Source organism: Salmo trutta, chromosome 29 (genome assembly GCF_901001165.1).
Source record: "Salmo trutta chromosome 29, fSalTru1.1, whole genome shotgun sequence".
Lineage (NCBI taxonomy): Eukaryota > Metazoa > Chordata > Actinopteri > Salmoniformes > Salmonidae > Salmo > Salmo trutta.
Window position 1 is genome coordinate 42,099,928 of NC_042985.1, and position 23,778 is coordinate 42,123,705.

At 41.1% G+C, this 23,778-nt stretch overlaps 1 protein-coding gene and 1 long non-coding RNA gene across 3 annotated transcripts in view; one reads left to right on the top strand and one right to left on the bottom strand.

The window, feature by feature from the left end:
- LOC115167632 (uncharacterized) overlaps positions 1-14,521 on the bottom strand; it is a 48,494-nt gene extending 33,973 nt beyond the window's left edge. The window contains exons 1-3 of the long non-coding RNA XR_003870518.1: positions 14,200-14,521; positions 13,906-13,965; positions 13,373-13,515 (exon numbers count right to left, since the gene is read on the bottom strand). This is a non-coding gene — a long non-coding RNA (uncharacterized LOC115167632). The remainder of the gene's footprint in view (positions 1-13,372; positions 13,516-13,905; positions 13,966-14,199) is intronic.
- The window catches only part of tent2 (terminal nucleotidyltransferase 2), a 38,457-nt gene extending 18,380 nt beyond the window's left edge, over positions 1-20,077 (top strand). For both annotated transcript variants that reach the window (XM_029722231.1, XM_029722232.1), the window contains 3 exons: positions 19,195-19,286; positions 19,580-19,659; positions 19,776-20,077. In XM_029722231.1, the coding sequence (XP_029578091.1) occupies positions 19,195-19,286; positions 19,580-19,659; positions 19,776-19,847 (244 nt within the window). In that variant the 3' untranslated portion in view covers positions 19,848-20,077. The remainder of the gene's footprint in view (positions 1-19,194; positions 19,287-19,579; positions 19,660-19,775) is intronic.
- Positions 20,078-23,778: the final 3,701 nt, after the last annotated feature.

The window sequence follows — 23,778 nt, forward strand, 5'->3', positions numbered from 1 at the left end:
TATTTGTCAATAATTTACTGTCCGCTTGCTGCAAGTAGTTATGGTAAAATTCACAGTAACCTACTGTGGCAGATCTGTCACGTCCACTGACCTGATGGTGTGGCAGCAAGGTCAAGTGGTTGTCAACCAAGATGTTGAGGATGTCCCAAGTGTGCTCACCACAGAATGCTTAGTAGTTGTAAACTAATGTTAAGCTATCTTGTAATCATTAAAGTTCAGTGAAAGTACAGTAAGTTACTGGCAGCTATTTGCAAGTAAGTTACTGGCTATTAAGTTACTTTGAATTTTACAATAACTTACTGACAGCTAGTTAATAATAGTCATAATAATTCATTTCATTTGTTAAGCGCTTTTCTCACATCCATCGCACTTAAGAAAATGTATTAGTTGATAATAAAAACAATCCAAAACACAGAACATTGTAAGCAGACAACAATCAAAGCCATTTACAGGTGTTGTCAGATCCGGTGGACATGAGAACAGAATAAACATACACTACATGACCAAAGTGTGTGGACACCTGCTCGTCTAACATCTCATTCCAAAATCATGGGCATTAATATGGAGTTGGTCCCCCCCCCCCTTGATACAATAACAGCCTCCACTCTTCTGGGAAGGCTTTCTACTAAATGTCGGAACATTGCAGCGTGGACTTGCTTCACTTCAGCCACAAGTGCATTAGTGAGGTCAGGCACTTCCAGAGGCAGTTTGGTACTCGGTAGTGAGTGTTGCAACCGAGGACAGACGATTTTTACACGCTTCAAAACACGGCGGTCCCATTCTGTTACTTTCAGCGTGGCACCGTCATAAACTAACTGAGCTCTTCAGTAAGGCCATTCTACTGACGTTTGTCTATGGAGATTGCATGGCTGTGTGCTCGGTTTTAAACACCTGTCAGGTGTGACTAAAATAGCCAAATCCACTAAGTTGAAGGGGTGTCCACATACTTTTGTATATACAGTTGGAGTCAGAAGTTTACATACACCGAGGTTGGAGTCATTAAAACTTGATTTTCAACCACTCAAATGTCTTGTTAACAAACTATAGTTTTTGGCAAGTTGGTTAGGACATCTACTTTGTGCATGACATAAGTAATTTTTCCAACAATTGTTTACAGACAGATTATTTGACTTATAATTCACTGTATCACAATTCCAGTGGCTCAGAAGTTTCCATACACTAATTTGACTGTGCCTTTTTAAACAGCTTGGAAAATTCCAGAAAATGTGGTCACGGCTTTAGAAGCTTCTGATAGGCTAATTGACATGTTTTGAGTCAATTGGAGGTGTACCTGTGCATGTATTTCAAGGCCTACCTTCAAACTCAGTTCCTCTTTGCTTGACATCATGGGAAAATCAAAAACAACTCAGAAAACAAATTGGAGACCTCCACAAGTCTGGTTCATTCTTGGGTGCAATTTCAAAATGCCTGAAGGTACCACGTTCATCTGTACAAACAATAGTACGCAAGTATAAACACCATGGAACCACGCAGCCGTCATACCGCTCAAGAAGGAGACGCATTGTGTCTCCTAGAGATTAAGGTACTTGGTGCGAAAAGTGCAAATCAATCCCAGAACAGCAAAGGACCTTGTGAAGATGCTGGAGGAAACGGGTACAAAAGTATCGATATCCACAGTAAAACAAGACCTATATCGACATAACCTGAAAGGCTGCTCAGCAAGGAAGAAACCACTGCTCCAAAACCGCCATTAAAAAAAGCCAGACTAATGTTTGCAACTGCACATGGGGACAAAGATCGTACTTTTTGGAGAAATGTCCTCTGGTCTGATGAAACAAAAATAGAACTGTTTGGCCATAATGACCATCGTTGTGTTTGGAGGACAAAGGGCGAGGCTTGCAATCTGAAGAACACCATCCCATCCGTGAAGCACGGGGGTGGCAGCATCATGTTGTGGGGGTGCTTTGCTGCAGGATGGACTGGTGCACTTCACAAAATAAATGGCATCATGAGGAAAGACAATTATGTGGATATATTGAAGCAACATCTCAAGACATCAGTCAGGAAGTTAAAGCTTGGTCGCAAATAGGTCTTCCAAATGGACAATGACCCCAAGCATACTTCCAAAGTTGTGGCAAAACGTTTAAAGACAACAAAGTCAAGGTATTGGAGTGTCCATCTCAAATCCCTGACCTCAATCCTATAGAAAATTTGCGGGCAGAACTGAAAAAGCGTGTGCGAGCAAGGAGGCCTACATACCTGACTCAGTTACACCAGCTCCATCAGGAGGAATAGGCCAAAATTCACCCAACTTATTGTGGGAAGCTTGTGGAAGGCTACCCAAAACGTTTGACCCAAGTTAAACAATTGAAATGCAATGCTACCAAATACTAATTGAGTATATGTAAACTTCTGACCCACTGGGAATGTGATGAAAGAAATTAAGCTGAAATAAATCATTCTCTCTACAATTATTCTAACATTTCACATTCTTAAAATAAAGTCGTGATCCTAACTGACCTAAAACAGGGAATTTTTACTAGGATTAAATGTCAGGAATTGTGAAAAACAGAGTTTAAATGTATTTGGCTAAGGTGTATGTAAACTTACGACTTCAACTGTATAATGTAGGTCCTTGAAAGCTTTTCTGAAAAACTCAGTCTTTAGCTGAGCTAAAGACTGACAGTGATTAATGAGGATCCACACAACTGAAAGCCCTGTCACCCATAGTTTTTAGTCCGCTGTGGGGCTGCTGAAGGGAGATGGACCTGCAGGAGCGAAGGATGCGTTTTGGGGCAGGAGGTCAGGATAAGATCAGACAGATTTTTGGGTCCAGAGTTGTGGATAGCTTGGTAGCTGTGAACCAGGATTTCAATGTCAATGCCGGCTCGATTCGGTCTTATGTAGCAAAAGTTGAAATGGTGTTTTTTTACATTGGATAAAAGTAGAGACTCAGAGCTCGAAAATGGTATATTATACACTACAGTTGAGGAACAATGGTTAAGTAATTCTGCTTTTAAAGTTGATAAACTTGTAATCTCACTTTTGAGAAAATTGCCTTTTGAATGTTTTGGTGCACCTATTGGAGAGCACCTTGTCTACACCCATTCAGCATCGTTCACACTTTAAGCTTTAGCCCCTCTCTTTAAGGGTTGTTCCGAGCGTTATGTCCTAACAACAGAAGTCAAGCACCCAAGCAAACTGGCTAATGTTGGCTAGCTTGCTAGCTACTTCCAGACACAAATGAGAGAACAGCTCACTGACCATTTTACTCGCCCTAGAAGAGCTGGTTAGGTTGTTTTTATGTTATCCAGAGCATTAGTGACTGCAATTGAAATGCTGGCAACAATTTATACTTTTTTTTTGCCAACGTTTACTGACACTACCGGCCATATTCAACAGGTGTTGAGCTCTGAAATCGGAGTAGATAGTCAGACCAAATTTACCAGCTACGTCTATCAACAGTCGTTGCAGTGACATCATTAACATTCTATTGAAATGGTTACTTGCATAGTGGAGTCTTTTGTTAAGACATGTAGCTAAACAATGATGATGATAAACAACATGATGTTACTACCCTGCATGAATCTGCACTAGCTAACCAACCAGGTTCAATGTTAGCTAGCTAGCTAACATTGGGCTGTAACTAGCAAAGCAAATTGCTCTGAGATACAAATAATATTACTACACAGATCATACACGTAACGTTAGCTAGCGAGCCAGCCAGCTAACATTAGCTAGATATCTAGCTAACTGTACACTTTAACTTGAAATGAAAATGACTTCCTGACAAAAATAGAAACGTGTAATATCTGAAAATGTAGCTAGCTAGACTATGGATGCTTCTCCCTCTCTGTCACGGATGCCATGGTTGCCCTTAGTTTGAAGATCCGGAGACAGGTGTTTTCTCCTCCTTTGCTATCATAATCTAATTCCACTGATTTCAAAATGCGGTCCTCCAGAAAGTGGAGAGAAACACTTATGCAGTTCTACTACGCAATATATACTGCTCAAAAAAATAAAGGAAACACTAAAATAACACATCCTAGATCTGAATGAATGAAATAATCTTATTAAATACTTTTTTCTTTACATGGTTGAATGTGCTGACAACAAAATCACACAAAAATAATCAATGGAAATCCAATTTATCAACCCATGGAGGTCTGGATTTGGAGTCACACTCAAAATTAAAGTGGAAAACCACACTACAGGCTGATCCAACTTTGATGTAATGTCCCTAAAACAAGTCAAAATGAGGCTCAGTAGTGTGTGTGGCCTCCACGTGCCTGTATGACCTCCCTACAATGCCTGGGCATGCTCCTGATGAGGTGGCGGATGGTCTCCTGAGGGATCTCCTCCCAGACCTGGACTAAAGCATCCGCCAACTCCTGGACAGTCTGTGGTGCAACGTTGCGTTGGTGGATGGAGCGAGACATGATGTCCCAGATGTGCTCAATTGGATTCAGGTCTGGGGAATGGGCGGGCCAGTCCATAGCATCAATGCCTTCCTCTTGCAGGAACTGCTGACACACTCCAGCCACATGAGGTCTAGCATTTTCTTGCATTAGGAGGAACCCAGGGCCAACCGCACCAGCATATGTCTCAACCGCACCAGTCTCACAAGGGGTCTGAGGATCTCATTTCGGTACCTAATGGCAGTCAGGCTACCTCTGGCGAGCACATGGAAGGCTGTGCGGCCCCCCCAAAGAAATGCTACCCCACACCATGACTGACCCACTGCCAAACCAGTCATGCTGGAGGATGTTGCAGGCAGCAGAACGTTCTCCACGGCGTCTCCAGACTCTGTCACGTCTGTCACATGTGCTCAGTGTGAACCTGCTTTCATCTGTGAAGAGCACAGGGCGCCAGTGGCGAATTTGCCAATCTTGGTGTTCTCTGGCAAATGCCAAACGTCCTGCACGGTGTTGGGCTGTAAGCACAACCCCCACCTGTGGACGTCGGGCCCTCATACCAGCCTCATGGAGTCTGTTTCTGACCGTTTGAGCAGACACATGCACATTTGTGGCCTTGTGGAGGTCATTTTGCAGGGCTCTGGCAGTGCTCCTCCTGCTGCTCCTTGCACAAAGGCGGAGGTAGCGGTCCTGCTGCTGGGTTGTTGGCCTCCTCCACGTCTCCTGATGTACTGGCCTGTCTCCTGGTAGCGCCTCCATGCTCTGGACACTACGCTGACAGACACAGCAAACCTTCTTGCCACAGCTCGCATTGATGTGCCATCCTGGATGAGCTGCACCACCTGAGCCACTTGTGTGGGTTGTAGACTCCGTCTCATGCTACCACTAGAGTGAAAGCACCGCCAGCATTCAAAAGTGACCAAAACATCAGCCAGGAAGCATAGGAACTGAGAAGTGGTCTGTGGTCACCACCTGCAGAACCACTCCTTTATTGGGGGTGTCTTGCTAATTGTCTATAATTTCCACCTGTTGTCTATTCCTTTTGCACAACAGCATGTGAAATGTATTGTCAATCAGTGTTGCTTCCTAAGTGGACAGTTTTATTTCACAGAAGTGTGATTGACTTGGAGTTACATTGTGTTGTTTAAGTGTTCCCTTTATTTTTTGAGCAGTGTATATATTTTTTTAAAAAATGTTGCGTTAGACAGGATTAGCTACACATACTGACCAGCTCAAATAGACAGAAGCTGTTACATGGCAGACCATTCCAAACTCATCTCTCGGCATGTCCAGCCCACTTATTATCTCAGCCAATCATGGCTAGCGGGAAGATTAATGACTTTTTCTGTGGCTTTTTTTATATTTACAGATGGCGTACCATGCGATTATCTGAGGACAGCGCCCCGCTTACAAAAGCATACTAACATTTTCCAACCAAGTATAGGAGTCTCAAGTCAGAAATAGCGATAAAATTAATCACTTACCTTTGAATATCTTCATCTGGTTGCAGTCACAAGAGTCCCAGCTACACAATAAATGTTTGTTTTGTTCGATATAAAGTCCCTCTTTATATCCCCAAAAACTCAGTTTTGTTGGCATGTTTTGTTCAGTTAACCACTGGCTCGAAGGTGGTCAAAACATGCAGACGAATACATCGTAATAGTACCGTTAAAGTTCGTCGAAACATGTCAAATTATGTTTATAATTAATCCTCAGGTTGTCAGTTTTCTAAATAATCGATAATATTTCAGCCGGACAATAGCATATTCAATAGAAAGGAAAAACAATGAAGGGCGCGTCCCCGGTCACGCGCGCAAACCAGCACTGCATGATTCTTCAGTCCATTGACAAAAAGGTCTCATTCTTCTTCATTTTTCAGAAAACAAGCCTGAAACAATGTCTAAAGACTGTTGACATCTAGTGGAAACCATAGGAACTGTAATCTGGGTCCTAACCCATTAGATACTCAATAGGCATTCAATTGAAAACTACCTACATCAAAAAAATCCCACTTCCTGGATGGATTTTCCTCTGGTTTTTGCCTGCCATATCAGTTCTGTTATACTCACAGACATTATTTTAACAATTTTGGAAACGTTAGAGTGTTTTCTATCCAAATCTACCAATTATGCATATCCTAGCTTCTGGGCCGGAGTAACAGGCAGTTTACTTTGGGCACGCTTCTCATCCAGACGTCGAAATACTGCCCCCAAGCCATATTAAATAGAAACTTAACTTCAAGACACTATTTGGGGTGTTTTTCCAGTCTTCCTACATAATTCTTATTGAATTATGACAGCAAGTTGATTAAACCTGCTGTCTGATCTAAAAATGAATGGAGTCTTGTTTTGTAGCAATTATTTTGGTCTTTGTGTTTCGCCGGGTTTGCACAATCACGCTAACAGCCTATTTATTTGAGCCGGAACACACTGAAGAGGAGTTGAAATGGAAAGAAAAATAATTGTGAGACCAGCAAGCAGTGACTGCATCCTAGACCAGCTGAACCAGGACTCAGTAGTGCAAATTAAAAACAAGTAAGTTATTTTGCTGTCGTTAGCTAGCTAGCAATATAACCTCTTTTTACACAAGGAAGTGTTGTACAGTACAATTTGGTGATCGATTCGGCCATAACGTGGCTTGCTAGTACCACTACAAGCCAAACTAGCCACGTTTAGCGAGTTAGCTGTGTTTGCTATACATAAAATGTACTGTAGTCTAACATTATAGCTAGTTAGCTAACTAGCCTAGCTAGCCTCAGTGCCTCTCATTAGAGCAAAACTGGAGGAATGTGTTGGTGATGATGGCGGAGAGTAAAATAATGACTTTGGCTCTTTATGACTCATATTAGTCTTGGAGTAACTATACCTGTGGGTTGTAGCGAGCTAGCTAACGTGTCTGTGGGATGTCTCATACTCTACACCATGCTGCTACAGTAGGAATACAGACATTACACAACAATTGCCCATGAATATCTAATAGCGTTTTCGTCTTTCTCTCACAGACAATACTGCTTGGCTACTAAGAAGTTGATGACTCGCAAGAGGAGATGTGAAGGGTCCCATAACAACAATCTCCCCTTGTATCAAAATGACTCCTAACACTGCACCATATGCTAGTATTCCCTTTGTAGAACTGTAGTATTTATTATAAGCATTAGTAGTAATTTTTATTCTTATTCCACATTTTGTTGTGTTCCAGCCTAAATTCAAAATGGGTTAAATATTTTTTTTTTAATTCACCCATCTACACACAATAACCCATAATTACAAAGTGTAAACATGTTTTTAGTTTTTTTTTCAAAATTGATTGAAAATGAAATCTCATTTACATACACTACATGACCACAAGTAAGTGGACACCTGTTCGTCGAACATCTCATTCCAAAATCATTGCCGATGTTGGGGGATTAGGCCTGGCTCGCATTCTGCGTTCCAATTCATCCCAAAGGTGTTAGATGATGTTGAGGTCAGGGCTGTGTGCAGGCCAGTCAAGTTCTTTTACACCGATCTTAACAAATTATTTCTGTATGGACCTCTCTTTGTGCACGGGGGCATTGTCATGCTGAAACAGGAAATACATTCCCAAAACTGTTGCCACAAAGTTGGAAGCACAGAATTGTATGCTGTAGCGTTAAGATTTCCTTTCACTGCAACTAAGGGGCCTAGCCTGAACCATGAAAAACAGCCCCGACCATTATTCATCCTCCACCAAATTTTACAGTTGGCACTATGCATTGGAGCAGGTAGCTCCTGGCATCCGCCAAACTCAGATTAATCCGTCAAGCACACAGCCATGACTTTTTTCAGTTATCTCCTGGTGATGCATGATTTATCACTCCAGAGAACGCGTTTCCGCTGCTCCAAAGTCCAATGGCGGCGAGCTTTACACCACTCAAGCCGACGCTTGGCATTGCACATGGTGATCTTAGGCTTGTGTGCGGCTGCTCCGCCATGGAGACCCGATGAACAGTTCTTGTGTTGACGTTGCTTTCATAGGCAGTTTGGATCTCAGTTGCAACCGAGGATAGACGATTTTTACTCGTTACGCGGTTCAGCACTCGGCGGTCATGTTATGTGAGCCTGTAGTGGCCTACAACTTCGCAGCTGTGCCATTGTTGCTCCTACATGTTTCCACTGCACAATAATAGTACTTACAGTTGACCGGGGCAGCTCTAGTAGGGCCAACATTTGATGAACTGACTTGTTGGAAAGGTAGCATTCTATGACGGGGCCACATTGAAAGTCAGAGCTCTTCAGTAAGGCCAATGTTTGTGTATCGCGATTGCATGGCTGTGTGCTCGATTTTATACTCCTGTCGGCAACGGTGTGGCTGAAATCGCCGAATCCACTAATTTAAAGGGGTGTCCACATACTTTTGTATATGTAGTGTAAGTATTCACACCCTTGAGTCAATACTTTGTAGAAGCACCTTGAGCAGCTATTACAGTTGTGAGTCTGTCCGGATAAGTCTCAAAGAGCTTTCCACACGTGACGTTTGCCCATTATTCTTTTAAAATTTCTTCAAGTTCGGTCAAATTGGTTGTTGATCATTGCTAGACAACCGTTTTCAGGTCTTGCCATAGATGTTCAAGTAGATTTAAGTGAAACTGTACTCAGGAACATTCACTGTCTTTTGGTAACCAACTCCAGTGTAGATTTTGCCTTGTGGTTTAGGTTATTGTCCTGCTGAAAGGTGAATTAATCTCCCATTGTCTGGTAGAAAGCAGGCTAAACCAGGTTTTCCTCTAGGATTTTGCCTGTTTAGCGCCGTTCTGTTTCTTTTTTTATCCCCAATCCTTAACGATTACAAGCATAACATGATGCAGCCACTACTATGCTTAAAAATATGGAGAGTGGTACTCAGATATATAACATATTGGATATAAAACATATTTTTATATATTTGAACTTTTACCCCTTTTTTCGCCCCAATTTTGTGATATCCAATTGGAAGTTACAGTCTTGTCCCATCGCTTCAACTCCCCTACGGACTCATGAGAGACGAAGGTCGAGAGCCATGAGTCCACCGAAACACGACCCTGCCAAGCCGCTCTGTTTCTTGACACGCTGCTCTCTTAATCCAGAAGCCAGCCGCACCAATGTGTCGGAGGAAACGCCGTACAGCTAGCAACCGAAGTCAGCTTGTAGGCGTCCGACCCGCCACAAGGAGTCGCTAGAGCGCGATGGGACAAGGATATCCCGGCCGGCCAAACGCTGGGCCCTAACCTGGTTGACGCTGGATTGAGCGCCGCCTCATGGGTCTCCTGGTCACGGCCGGCTCTGACACAGCCTGGGATTGAAGCCTTAGACCACTGTGCCACTCGGGAGGCTGTTGTATAGAATATTCCCTAAACACTACACTGTGTATTCAGGACAAAAAGTAAATTGCGTCACCGCATTCTTTGCAGTATTTAGTCCTTTGTTGCAAACAGGATCCATCCATTTATTCTGTACAAGTTTCCTTCTTTTCACTCTGTCAATGAGGTTAGTATTGTGGAGTAACTACAATGTTGTTGATCTATGCTCAGTTATCTCCTATCACAGCCATTACACTCTGTAACTGTTTTAAAGTCACTATTGGGCCTCAAGGTGAAATCCTGAAGCGGTTTCCTTCCTCCCAGGCAACTGAGTTTGGAAGGGCGCCTGTATCTTTGTAGTGACTGGGTCTATTGATACACCATCCAAAGTGTAAATAATAACTTCACCATGCTCAAAGTGATATTCAATGTCTGCTTTTTTATTTTTACTCTAGGTGCCCTTTTTTGCGAGGCATTGGACTACCTTGCTGGTTTTTGTGTTTGAATCCGTGTTTGATATTCGCTGCTCGACTGAGGGACCTAACAGATAATTGTATGTGTGGGGTACAGAGATGAGGTAGCTATTCAAAAATCATGTTGAACACTATTATTGCACACAGAGTGAGTCTATGCAACTTATTATGTGACTTGTTAAGAATATGTTTACTCCCGAACTTATTTAGGCTTGCCATAACAAAGGGGTTGAATACTTATTGACTCAAGACATTTTAGCTCATTTGTAAATAATTTGTAAAAATGTCAAAAAACATTCTTCCACTTTAACATTATGGGGTATTGTGTGTAGGCCAGTGACAAAAAATTCAGGCTGTAACACAACATAATGTGGAAAAAGTCAAGTGGTGTGAATACTTTCTGAAGGCACTGTATATGACATACATTGCTATACAGTAACTGTTCCTGGATACTGCTGTGTAAACTCACCTCGGTCTCCTGAGCAAATAAACTTTGTCTTGAATACTAGCCATGTCTACTTATTTGCTATATTAGCTACGTTTCCATCCAATTGGCGACAGATTTTCATGCAAATCTCAAAAAATCTGCATAAAGGTTTTTCCCTCCAGTGGTGTATTTCTACCAAACTGACTTGTTGCCGAGAAAAATCAGTGCTTGATGCCGTAGTGCACACAAAATACAATTTTCCGCTATAGTTTTCATGTACCGAATAAAAATCTAAAGTTCAATGTGTTTCCATCGCATTTTCAACTCTACAGATTTAGTTTTCTATGTTTTGTCCCAAAAATATAGCAAATGTGCCTACGCTGGTCTTGGAACATTCACTATAGCCAACAGCTCGCAGATACAGTGCAGGTAGGTTAGTCTACATTATGATATTATTATGAATAAGAGCGAGAATATTTGTCACATGGCAGTCAAGCATTGATCATCATGTCACCAGAATAAGACCCTTGATATTTATTTGAAAGGAGCATCAAGCACATAGTGTGCACTTTCAACACCCTGTGAAGTTCATCACAACTTATGTCATCTGTAGCCTAATAAACTGCATGGTTTCCCAAGTCGTAGTGGAAGGATCACACACCATATCATCACGAGACTCCAAGTTTGCTTTGATGGTTATTGTATTAGTATTTGCGCATAAAGGCATTTCCGCCGCCATTTCTCTCATAATACATTTTACAGACAAAAAAGATCCCACCATGTCAAATTAACAAATTATCTGTAGGCATTTATAAAATTGTACTGAAACTTCCTCTTTCCATCACAGCTGTCGTGATTTTTTTTAAAACATGGTGTGACTTTACTCGTGGTTAGACAGACTAATCTATTGTTTTATTGAAGCAAGTTTACTTGCCAACAAATGTACGTTGAAATGACCAACTCCCTGCATCATTTGTTTTAGCAGTAAGATTGAAGCTAGTTTGTCCAAACACGTTTCATGAATATCACAATGAATTGATCCAGAAGTTGAAGTCAACACTTTATTGCTTTCTGATGCAGCTGGAATCTTGTTAAAGAAAAAAAGCTGATATAAACACTGTTATATTCATATGTACAACAGCTAGCAATACCCCCCCTTTGCCCTCAGAAATGGACTCTACAAGGTGTCGAAAGCATTCCACAGGGATGCTGGCCCATGTTGACTCCAACAGAATACCACAGTGTGACCCATAAAACCTAGCGGTAAAACAAGGAAACGGTTCCAATAGTTTTTCCACCATTCATTTTTCCCATAGGGGATTTTAGAAACACTTAAAATAAGGGCTGTGTTTTGTGTAGGCTTATCCTTCCGTGATGTTTTGATAACCGTGTAAATCTCTCTAGGACAAGGTGACTTCTATCAGTATATTCGCCTGTATTTACCACCCCCCAAAAATAAATGCTAATTAGCTGCTAATGTGACTATCATAAAGCACTACAAATGCCATGATGATCTGGACAAGATTGCTGAATCGAGGCAAAGGTAAGAATTTCTGGATTAACTATCTAATGTTAGCTCAAATTTGTAATGAATAAATTGGCTACATTTCTTTAAATTGACAATTTTGTGAACTGTCTTGTGCAAGTATTAAATTTAAACAATACCTGTTAGCAAAGGTGTCAGAGATGACGTGCAGGAGTTTACAGGGGTTTGTAGTCTTGCATGATGTGTACTTCGATGCTAATTTGCCTTTTCAAATCTGAGAGTAAATAGCCGTATATATTGATAAAAGTCACCTTTGCCGAGAGAGATTTACATAGTTATCAAAACATCACGCTAGGGTAAGCCTACACGAAAAAGCCTTTATTTGAAGTGTTTCTAAAATTCCCTATGGATGGTTGAAAAACAATTGGAACCATTTCCCTGTTTGACCGCTAGGTTTTATGACACCTCCACTGTGGGGCCCTACGCTTCCCACAGTTGTGTCAAGTTGGCTGGATGTACTTTGGGTGATGGACCGTTCTTGATACACATTGCAAATTGTTGAGCATGGAAAACCCAGCAAAAACTACCTACCATACCCCATTCAAAGGCACTTTAAATCTTTTATCTTGCCATAGCCTCAGAATGGCACACATACACAATCCATGTCTCAATTGTCTCAAGGCTTAAAAATCCTTCTTTAACCTGACTCCTCCCTTTCATCTACACTGATTTGAAGTGGATTTAACAAGTGACCTCAATAAGGGATTATAGCTTTCACCTGGTCAATCTATGTCATGGGAAAGAGCAGGTGTTCTTAATGTTTTGTACACTGTGTATACCACAGTTGTGAGCATACTAAGTATTCTATATTATACTACAACATCAGTCTAACTGAATATGGACATTCAACATTCCTGGAAATACATGAAGACTGATCATGAAGATGTGTAACCATACAATAAACCATGTTCATCTGTAAACAAAAAGGGGTACAGTAGACTGGTATGTGTTTTTTTACTCAGTCAATAATGGGGCTTTGAGATGGGCTATTAGTAAAGATGTGAAAAGTTTGAGGGGGTCTTGACTTGTAGACCATTTAGTTGTGTATTTTTGTGTATGAGCACCTACAGTTGTGCTGTTGAGTAGACGAACACTGCCAACAATAGTGAATAGGGTAGAAGAGTATACTGACAACCCCTCTCCATGCCAAAGAACTGACTGCAAGGTTGTGAAAAGTTTGAGGATCACTTGTCTTGTAGACAGTTTAGTGTATTAGTGATTGCTTTCTCAAGGTTATTGTGCTTTCATAAATACCTTTGGCTGTCCTGGCTTGTTTCAAAGTCAGATGATGTTGAGCTTGAGATTTTTCCAGGCTGAAAGCTTTCATCCAGTGGGTCTACAGGCTCTGCACTACTAAAGCTCGTGTCAAGGTCATCGTCATCAACATTAGGATTAGTCTGTAGGACACACAGTAGTCAGTGATAAGCCAACATTTTACTACTTTGTCCCCATCAATACACATTCAAACAAGGTACTATATCCACCCACCCCCCTCATGTCAATAGATCATGCATACTAACCGTCACACAATACCCACCCCCAACAGACACCAGTCAGTCACCCAGACCATCCCCTCCTTAATGATACCATTTTTTTCCCCAATTTAGACTTCAAGCCTTGCATGAACAATCAACTAAGCCTCAATAATACAGATAACTACAGTAGAAGTTGTAGCCTACTTGTAAACACACCAACTATGACAAGACACAGACCGTGTTTATGCCTAGTACCAGTATATTTATTTACTCATCGTGGAAGGATTTTGTCGATTTTAGAAGGTGACTTACACTAGTTCTTGGTGCTGAGCTTGATTTTGATGCCGCTGCCGATGTTGATGGGATTGGACTCTAAATAGAACACATACCGTTAGTCACGTTAGCCTCTGCGGTAGTTAGTTAGCTAGCTAACGTAACCTAACGAAGCTAACGTTAGCTTGCAAAGTTACTAATCACATCGCCAGATAGCAGCTGGCTAATTACATTGATATGTTTTGGAATGTCTAGCCAGCGTATTATGAAAGCTAGCTAGATTCTGGTTTTGATAAACACATGTAGTTAGCTAGGTAACGTTAGCTACATTACCTCAGCTTGACTACTTTTCTGCTACGCTGATGTTGGCTGATCGGATGCCTTCCTCTTTGAAGTGAAGGGGAAAATCGATGGAATAGCATCACTTTTCAACATTCGGCGACATTGCAACTCCATCAGTTATGACTTCAGTTACGTTTCGAAATCCTCTGGCTGAAAGTTTTGGATACAAGCAAAGGCATTTTGATATTTATCACATCAGTTGGATACACCTCCACGAGGAGGTTCTCCATGTCCTGAAATTGCTATGAATTCTGGATAGTGTGGTTTGCTTACATCCAGGAAATGTAGCTGGCCCGTTTCTACTTGTATTTGTGTGTAGTGATAAAATTCTAAACTTTTATAATGCATATGATACTGTATGTTAATGACATATTAATGGACATACGTAGTGAAATAGAGCAGTGGTGAAATTTTTCTTTAATGATGGTGCGAATGCCAGTCAGGGTGACCTCTCTATTTTTGCTGTGTGTCATCAGCATAAAAGTGAAAGCCCAGTCCGTGTTTTCTCAAGATATTTCCCAGTGGCAGCATGTAGATACAAAACAGTAGTGGCACTATGACCAAGCCTTGAGGGACCCCCTGGTAGACCACCACTGTGTCTGACCTACTAGGGCCGAGGGCTACAAACATGGAGTGATCAGTGTCTGACAGGCCCAGGAGCTTCTCCATGCTGTCCAGCAGAATGGCCTGGTTGACAGTGTCAAATGCTGCACTGAGGTCCAGCAGTAGGAGGATGCTGGCAGCCCCAGAGTCAGCATTCATGAGGAGCTCATTGGTGACCCTTGCCAAGGCATTGTCTGTGCTGTGTCTAGCTCTGAAGCTGACTGGAAGGGCTTAAGCAGGTTGTGAGTGGCCATATGGTGTTTTGAATTGGCTAGACACAGCACGTTTGAGTAGCTTACTCAGGAAGGGCAGGTTGGAGATAGGCCTGTAGTTCTGGAGGTTGTCAGGGTCAGATCCAGGCTTTTTAAGTACTGGTGTGACTGCTGTCAGTTTGAGCTGAGGAGGGACATATCCAGTTGTAAGGGAAATGTTGATGATTTCCGTGAAGAAAGGTTCCAGAGCATGTAAGCAGGTCTTCTGAAAGGAGGTGAGGATAGAGTCAAGTGAGAAAGTGGTGGGCCTCATTCTCCTAACCAGCTTGGTTACATCAGCTGCAGTGACTGTGGTGAAGGTGGAGAACCTTGACTCAGGGATCATAGGACTGGGTAGATCAACTACAAGGGCTGGAGATGATAGGATGGTATTATTGATGTTTTCAATTTTGCTTTGGAAGAAGCAAAGGTGTTGATTGCATCGTTTTGGGGAGGCTGATGTAGCAGTTGTAGCAGTTGTTTACAGGTTGGAGGAGCTTGATTACAGTAGAGAACAGCACCTGGAAGTTACCACTGCCATTGCTGATCAGTTGGGAGTAGTAAGATGTCCGAGCTGCATTTAAGGCCTGTTTGTAGTCTTTTTCTGATGTTGCGCATACATCATTCTAGATGATGGCCAGTTGCTTTGAGACAGCGTAGCTCCTCAGTGTACCAGGGAGAATATTTGGAGAAAGACACCAGGCGGGTTTTCAAAGGAGAAACTTCATCCAGTATGGAAGCCAAGGCAGTTTTGTGTTGAGCCACAGAGTCAGTAACTGGCAGGTTGGAGGTTACCACCTCATCGTCCTCGCCTTCTGCATTTTTTTTTGTAGGATCCCGTATTGAAAGAGACTTCTTAAACTCCTTACACAGGGTTGTTTTAATCTGTGCAAAACTTCTGAGGAATCCTTATGAAGATTGCTGCCATTTATGAATATTGTGGTCCTGCCTTTGGTCCAGTAGATGGTAGATGAGATGCATTGAAATTACATGAGATGATGATCTAGCTAGGCTGGTATTTAAATCCAAACAATTAGCTAGTTAATTGGAGAAGAGAAGTTGCCAAATACAGGGCTGCCAACTTTTGAAGAAAGCTTAGAGGGAGATTTGCTATGTGAATTTCATTGGCACATCCTCTAGCAGGGGGATCTGGGTGTCCTCCCCCAGGAAAATGTTACTGTTTTTAAAGCTGATTTCCTGTGATTTTACGAATTTTGACATGGCTTAGGCCTATGAGCAGGGTGGATTTGTTCTCTCCAAAACATCCACGGGTCAGGTGTATTCAGGATGCTTTGAACTTTGTTACTTTGAGATTTTTGGGGGATGAAATTTAAAGTATGCTAATATTATTTGTACATATTTTTTTAGGTGGTTTGGTACTTTATTCAGACAGTAACGAAATGGGGAGACAGGCAAATGGGAAAAATCGTGGGAAGGTTGGAAGCAGGGATTGAACCCTGGTCTCATGTGGACAGTTGTATCATAGATCACAGTCTCCTTGCTTTCAAGGTAAGAACACAAAAATTTTCTAATTTGGGTGAACTATCTTTTTAAAAGAGGGATGGAAGAAAATCCTGCTTGCTCTCCAGGAGGGTTGGACACCCCTGATCTATGTTTCACAAGTGCTGGGTGCTTGAAAATGTTGTTGTTATAACAATTCATTTCTCAAAATCACCGAACCTTCAAGAAAAATCGAATGAATATCAATTTTCAAAACTGTCCATGAATGGCTACAAAAAATGCATAGTCTCATATAATTCATTTTAAGACACAAGTAGGCATATCAGATTTCAAATATGTGATTACACCGGCAATATTGGGAAGAATCGGGATAATAAAATAAGTGTGGGGAATAAAAGTAGTGTTTTTGCTGACAAGCAATATAACTACACTATATTTTAGCTCATTGTTAAGAATAAGAATTGTTCCACTGATCAGGTAAATAAAGTAAATGCAAAATAATATCGTCTGAAGACAAGACGACCCTAAACCCTAACCAAATGATTTTTCTAATTTACACTTTTGGATTCGCAATCTGACAAAAGGATTTTCATAGTTACAAATCTGTAGGTCGGTCTGCTGCCTTTTCGTTGTCACAGCCTAAATCCCAATCACCAAACGAGGGGACTAATGCAAGTGTGGATTAAATTGACTTTAGTACATGCTGTCAAAAGGCTGCATTCTGCAATAGGGATGGGAGTAACAGCAACAGACTCCAACTCATCTAAATTCTGCAGCATTTGCAATGCTGTCAGTGCGTCCATTCGTTTGGTTCGTCTTTCCAATATGCGCTACACACATTGTGTGTTGTATTCAGTGTCTGATTTGACTCTCCGAGGTGAAATTATATACAATTTCCAGCCTTTCGTAAGAAAATAATTAGACCGCCCACAATTCTTCATCATCATTACACTATTGTTCTAGATTCAATTCAGATCAATTCAATCACCCTCTTCATCCTCCCCATCATTCAGTTCATTGTAGTCACATGCACCATTATCAGTTTCCATCTGGTTTCTATTGCCCATTCATCTATTGACGACAGAATAGCATATTTTAATTTGAAGTTTATTATGTTACTAGTTTTTGCTTAGTAGCCAGTGGTCATGTGCTGACTGCAATGAGACAGATATTCTTGGAAAAAGTGAAATTTGGAAACAGAGCTGCACTATTTTACAAAGGTAAATGTCATAGAATCTGCAGAATATGCACTTTCTGATACTATATAGAAATCAATTTTTTTTTTACCTGCATGTGACTCTGAAGGAGGATTTGATAAAGTAATGCTCATTTCCCTGCATCTGTCAATTACAAGGTGCACCCATCTTTTCTATATACAATTTGATAACTGATAGGTCTAAGAATTGTCACTCATCAAATAATTTAATCTTGTCTATAGTCTAACTCTTATGTGTGAAATTAGTTTCGGTATAGTTTATGGTGTTATTTCTATGGACCGGCTGTGCAGGCTGACTGGCATCGTTTGTTTCCCGCTCATCAACCTAGATAGAGTCAAGGATATGTTTAGCATTATTCTAAAGGCCTACTGCAACACGTAGCATGTTTTAGTTTTCCTTACAATACATTTGATTAGTAGTAGAGTTACAGTAAATAAAATACTCCTGTAACGGCTTATTTTTTACAAAGTAAAGCGTCAATCAACCTGCAAGGCGCGGTCAAATTATTTGCTGCTGATAAATAGGCATAACACACATTCATCATTACATTATTGTCTTTCTGAATTAAATCAACCTCTTCATCCTTCTTATCATTCAGTTAGGCCTAATTTTTAAGTTCAATTGTGAAGAAAGATGCACAATTATCGCCCATTCATCCATTTGTCATTCATTCAGTGAGGAGAGAGACGCATTAGCGCCTGGCTGGGTACCAACGTCCTACAGCACATTAACTTGGCGGGTTAAGTTGGGAATAGGTGTGGGAAAAAACTGGTAAAAAGGCTCTAAATACTTTTTTGTTTGCATATTTGACCGAATTTTGAAATCACAATGTAAAATACAAACATTTAGGAAAAGTAAGGGAAGGAGCATGGCACTGCTTTTTTGGGGGGGCCACCTTTTTTTTACTTACAGAATCAAACGTCAGTGGCCGTTGGCCTATGGCGGTTTTAGTGTTAAACATTTGAACAAGGCCAGAATATAATTTATTGGATCACTCGCATACAATAACACAACATCTGCATATAATGACAGTTGGTGCTCATCTGAACCAGAATCTGGCCTTACAGTAGACATTGTTATGGTGAATCTCCTTTAAGCCCAGGAAGCAGCCATTCAACCTGCCGTTCACCAGCTTTTCAAGCTTAATAATGTCAAATTACGTTTGTTACTCACCAAATATGGAGTTTCGATCAGAAACTATCGTCATTTACTGCTGTCACAGCTGGTATGTACTCTCTTCTCTCCTCCCACTCCCCCTCTCTATCTGGTGTCATGTTGCTGTCTGAGGGACTGCAACAGGTGGAAACTGACCTTCAACCTTTTGGCAGCGTTGCTGGACGCTCCAAGAAACTCTGATTGAGCTCTGAAGTTTATGCCTACAATAAACAGAACACACACACACACACACAGATGTCTACTCATGCTCACAACACACTCCCTCTCCTCTGTTTCAGGTGGGATAAACAGGTGATCTCGGTGCGAGAGGCTAAGGCTCTGCCCAAGTCAAATAGTCTAGAGTGGAGAGACAAGTTCATCTGTGTGGAAGGTAGGCCAGACCAGACCTAACTAGTCAATCACTTCTAACCATGACACTGACACCGAGCTGCCTCCCACACAGTTGTGTAGTGACTGTATAAAAACTGTTATTACCATGATGTAATGTCTCCCCTTTTAGATCATCTTCTTATATTGACACCTAGGGGCTAGAGGCTTATGCTACAAAACATGATTGTGCAATACATGCTGGTGCAATACATCTGGTTCTTGCTAAATCAGTGTCAATGTTTTAATGTGGTATCTGTCCCAACTGAAATGTTGTCTCCATTGTTGCTTTCTCAGAGCCATTTGATGGCACCAACACAGCCAGGGCAGTCCATGAGAAGGTCAAGTTTGATGCCATCAAAGCACAGTTCGCTGAGGTAGACTTAGGGAACGTTTCACTGTGGTTGTTTTCCTTCCCCATTGTAAATCCACAATTTTTATTTGAGAGCCTGGGGCATCCCAAATCTAACCCCACCCCTCTCACTCTCTCTAGTCGTGGCAGATGCTCCAGCTGAGAAAGGATCTCAACTTCATTCTCCCAATCAGAAACACCATCCAGAGATGAGGAGGAGGAACTGTGAGTGACTCAGCTGTACAAAGGAAATCTGCCTGGTCTGTCCTGGGCCTATCTACTGGGTTGTACAGTCTCCGTCTCCCTCCTCAGCATGCCAAAGCCCTACCATTCAGACTCTTCACGTTCTCCTGACTCACCTGCCAATGTTACGGACACAGAGGAGAAATAAAAGAAAGTATAACCTCTGATATTTCAAGAGGATACATGAGATTGCTGCTAAAGTGTGTGTGTGACCTGAAGTATTGCTGCTGCCTCGCATAGGGGCCGATTCAGACTTAGTAAATGTACGCCTTTCTTACGCACGCCTTTCCTACGCACTTCTCAGTAGTTGGTATTCAGACTTCAGGCATGTAACGAGGGGGGGGGAGGGGAGGGGGGGGGGGGGTCCCTTGCGCGCACTAAATAAATGGAATTCAACCCCAGAAAACATACCAATTTGATCAGGGAGTTTTTGTTCAGTTATACTGAATAAAAATATAAATGCAACATGCCTCAAATTCAACAATTTTACTGAGTTACAGTTAATTTAAAGGAAATCAGTCAATATAAATTAATTAATTTGGCCATAATCTATGGATTTCACATGACTGGGCAGGGGTGCAGCCATGGGTGGGCCTGGGAGGGCATAGGCCCACCCACTTGGGAGCCAGGCCCAGCCAATCAAAATTAGTTTTTCCCCACAAAAGGGCTTTATTACTGACAGAAATAATCCTCAATTTCATCAGCTGGCTTGGTGGCTGGTCTCAGACGATCCCGCAGCTGAAGAAGCCGAATGTGGAGGTACTGGGCTGGCGTGGTTACACAGGGTCTGTGGTTGTGAGGCCGGTTGGACGTACTGCCAAATTCTCTAAAACGGTGTTGGAGGCGGCTTATGGTAGAGAAATTAACATTTCATTCTCTGGCAACAGCTCTGGTGGACATTCCTGCTGTCAGCATGCCAATTGCACACTCCCTCAAAACTTGAGAGACATCTGTGGCATTGTGTTGTGTGACAAAACTACATTTTAGAGTGGCCTTTTATTGTCCCTAGCACAAGGTGCACCTATGTAATGATCATGCTGTTTAATCATTTTATTGATATGCCACACCTGTCAGGTGGATGGAATATCTTGGCAAAGGAGAAATGCTCACTAAGAGGGATGTAAACAAATTTGTGCACACAAATTGAGAGAAATACGTTTTTTGTGTGTATGGAAAATGTCTGTGATCTTTTATTTAAGCTCATAAAACATGGGACCAAGACTTTACATGTTGCGTTTATATTTTTGTTTAGTATCGTTAATCTGTTCATTTCTCTAAATCAATCTCTTTAAATATGGTGTACCTTTTAATTTGAATTTCATCAGCACAAGACTTGAATGAAGACTATGGCGAATGCGTTCAGAATATAGAAGCCATTGAAACATGTACATATTTGCCTCAATTTCAGAACCCATGGGTAAATTTACACATTTATGTTTAGGGAATAATCATGAATCCTACTTAATGGAAAATGTTTGCCTTTACGCACAAATGAAGAAAGGTGGTTTGATTCATTGTGAAAGCTGCCACATTCAGATCATCAATGGTAACGTTGGAAGTAATGTAGCCTACAAAATAATTATAATATGTAGAATAGTATGCAACAGTATCATATAATAAATATACCCTAATTGCCCGCATTGATCATGGAACTGTTTGATGGCAAGTACCAAGTCTTGCGGCATGCATCAAGTTCAAAGAAACTGTTTGAAATCTATTATTATTTATTTTTACTACAATTTGTATTTTGCCTTCATTAAATAGTATCCACTATTATTTGACCCGCAGCCACAACCACAATGACATCCTTACAGTGGAAAGAAATAAAGTTAGGCTGCGAACATTCAATTGGGAGTTAAATATATGTGGTTGTTATGGTCGCTACCCACAGTTGCTTATAATATTTAACATAGGCTATTCATTTGATCCCTGCAAGTTATAAGGCAATACAATTAAAATTCTGCATAATGGCACAGCATTTCATACTTCACTGTGGGAAAGGGGCATAAATAGGCATACCTATGATGTTTATATGTTTTTCAGTTTCCTTCCATTCATCTCCAGCGATCATAAAAAAGTAGATCTAAAACAATTGTTATTTAGCCTATATTTACAATCCCCTTATCCAAACAGATTACCTAGCTCTTATCATATAATTTTATTTGATCTGCACCCCAAACGCATACCTTGCTGGCACTGGCATTTCCCCCAAGCTTAAGTTCAAGGTCAGAATACGCTTAGACAGAAAAGTGCATAAAAAGGTAATAAAGTACATTTATGCGTGAGTAACTGGTCTGAATTTTCCCCTTAGATAAGAGCAGACCCTGACAGATAACAGCTATGATAATATCCCTTTCTTCACCCCGCTTTCTTTTCATCTCCATCTCTTTCTCTCCTCTGTGTCTGCCCTTGCACATGGATCTGTAATGATCTGTCCGAAGGTTCTCCCTGAACTGTGTTCTACTTCCTCTGCTCTTTACATACCATGGGGGACCTATCCTCCCAAGATCAAAAGTCAAACCATCTCGGGAACCTCCAGTCAGCTCTCTAATATTAGCTCCTCAGCACCCGTATGTTTCCAGCTTATCTATGATTATCTATGACATTGACAATGTTGTTGGGCGAAGTACCAATCCTAGGTAGAATGCATATTAGAATGTTATTATCATGGAACATTGTCATTATTCTGTTGTCTCTATGACAATAGGTAGAGGTAGTGTCTGCAGAAGTGCTTTTGTGTGAATAACAACTAAGAAATCCATTTGGGATTCTAGGCTATGACGACATGTATGAGCACCCAGCAAACCAAAGTTGGTTCTGTGAAAGTTCCCAGAACATTCATTAGGTTGCGGTAAATGTTCTCATAATACAAAAACTGTCCCGTTGTGCTGATGATTATACAATGTTTGTATAAAACATTCACCTGACATTGCAATAACATTTGCAGAACACATTTAGTCTGTTCTTTAAAGGTTCCCAGAATGTGGGAACAGTCTGGTGGGAACATTGTGAGAACATCACAAAAGATGTGTTCCCAAAACACAAAACCTGTGCAGATGATTATACAATGTTTCTATTAGTTTGCAAGAACGTTCCCAGAGCACATTTTTTATGTTATTTAAAAGTTCTTAAAACATTTCTTTAGGTTGTGGGAACATTGCGGGATATGACAAGATGGGTTCCCAAAACAGAAAATCTGTCCATTTGAGATGACATTCTTACAATGTTTGTATCAGGGTGCACAAAACATTCCCTCAATGTTCACTGAATGTTATTTCTATGTTCCCAGAATGATCAAATTCAGTTTTGAACAGTCCATGGAGGTTTCTTTCATGTGTTAGTGTTCTCTTACTGTTGACAAAGTTAGTTGTACAACAATCCATGTAGAAACACATCTGGGAATTAATTGTAATTACATGACAATTTATTGTACAAACAGTTCTGCCATAGTCTCAAGCGGGGATCGGACCTGGGAGCGTTGGAGTGTTATCCCTGGAATTAATCCATAGCGCTATTGGGAAGGGACTAACATACATTTAAAGCTATGTACACCTTTACTCTGACTTCCAGATTGTGGTCTTTATCTTTGCAGACACTACCAGTCAAAAGTTTGGACACCTACTCATTCCAGAGTTTTTCTTTATTTTTACTATTTTCTACATTGTAGGATAATAGTGAAGACATCAAAACTATGAAATAACACAGACCAATTCATGTAGTAACCAAAAAATTGTTAAACAAATCAAAATATGTTTTATATTTGAGATTTTTCATATTAGCCACCCTTTGCCTTGATAACAGCTTTGCACACTCTTGGCATTCTCTCAACCAGCTTCACCTGGAATGCTTTTCCAACCATCTTGAAGGAGTTCCCACATATGCTGAGCACTTGTTGGCTGCT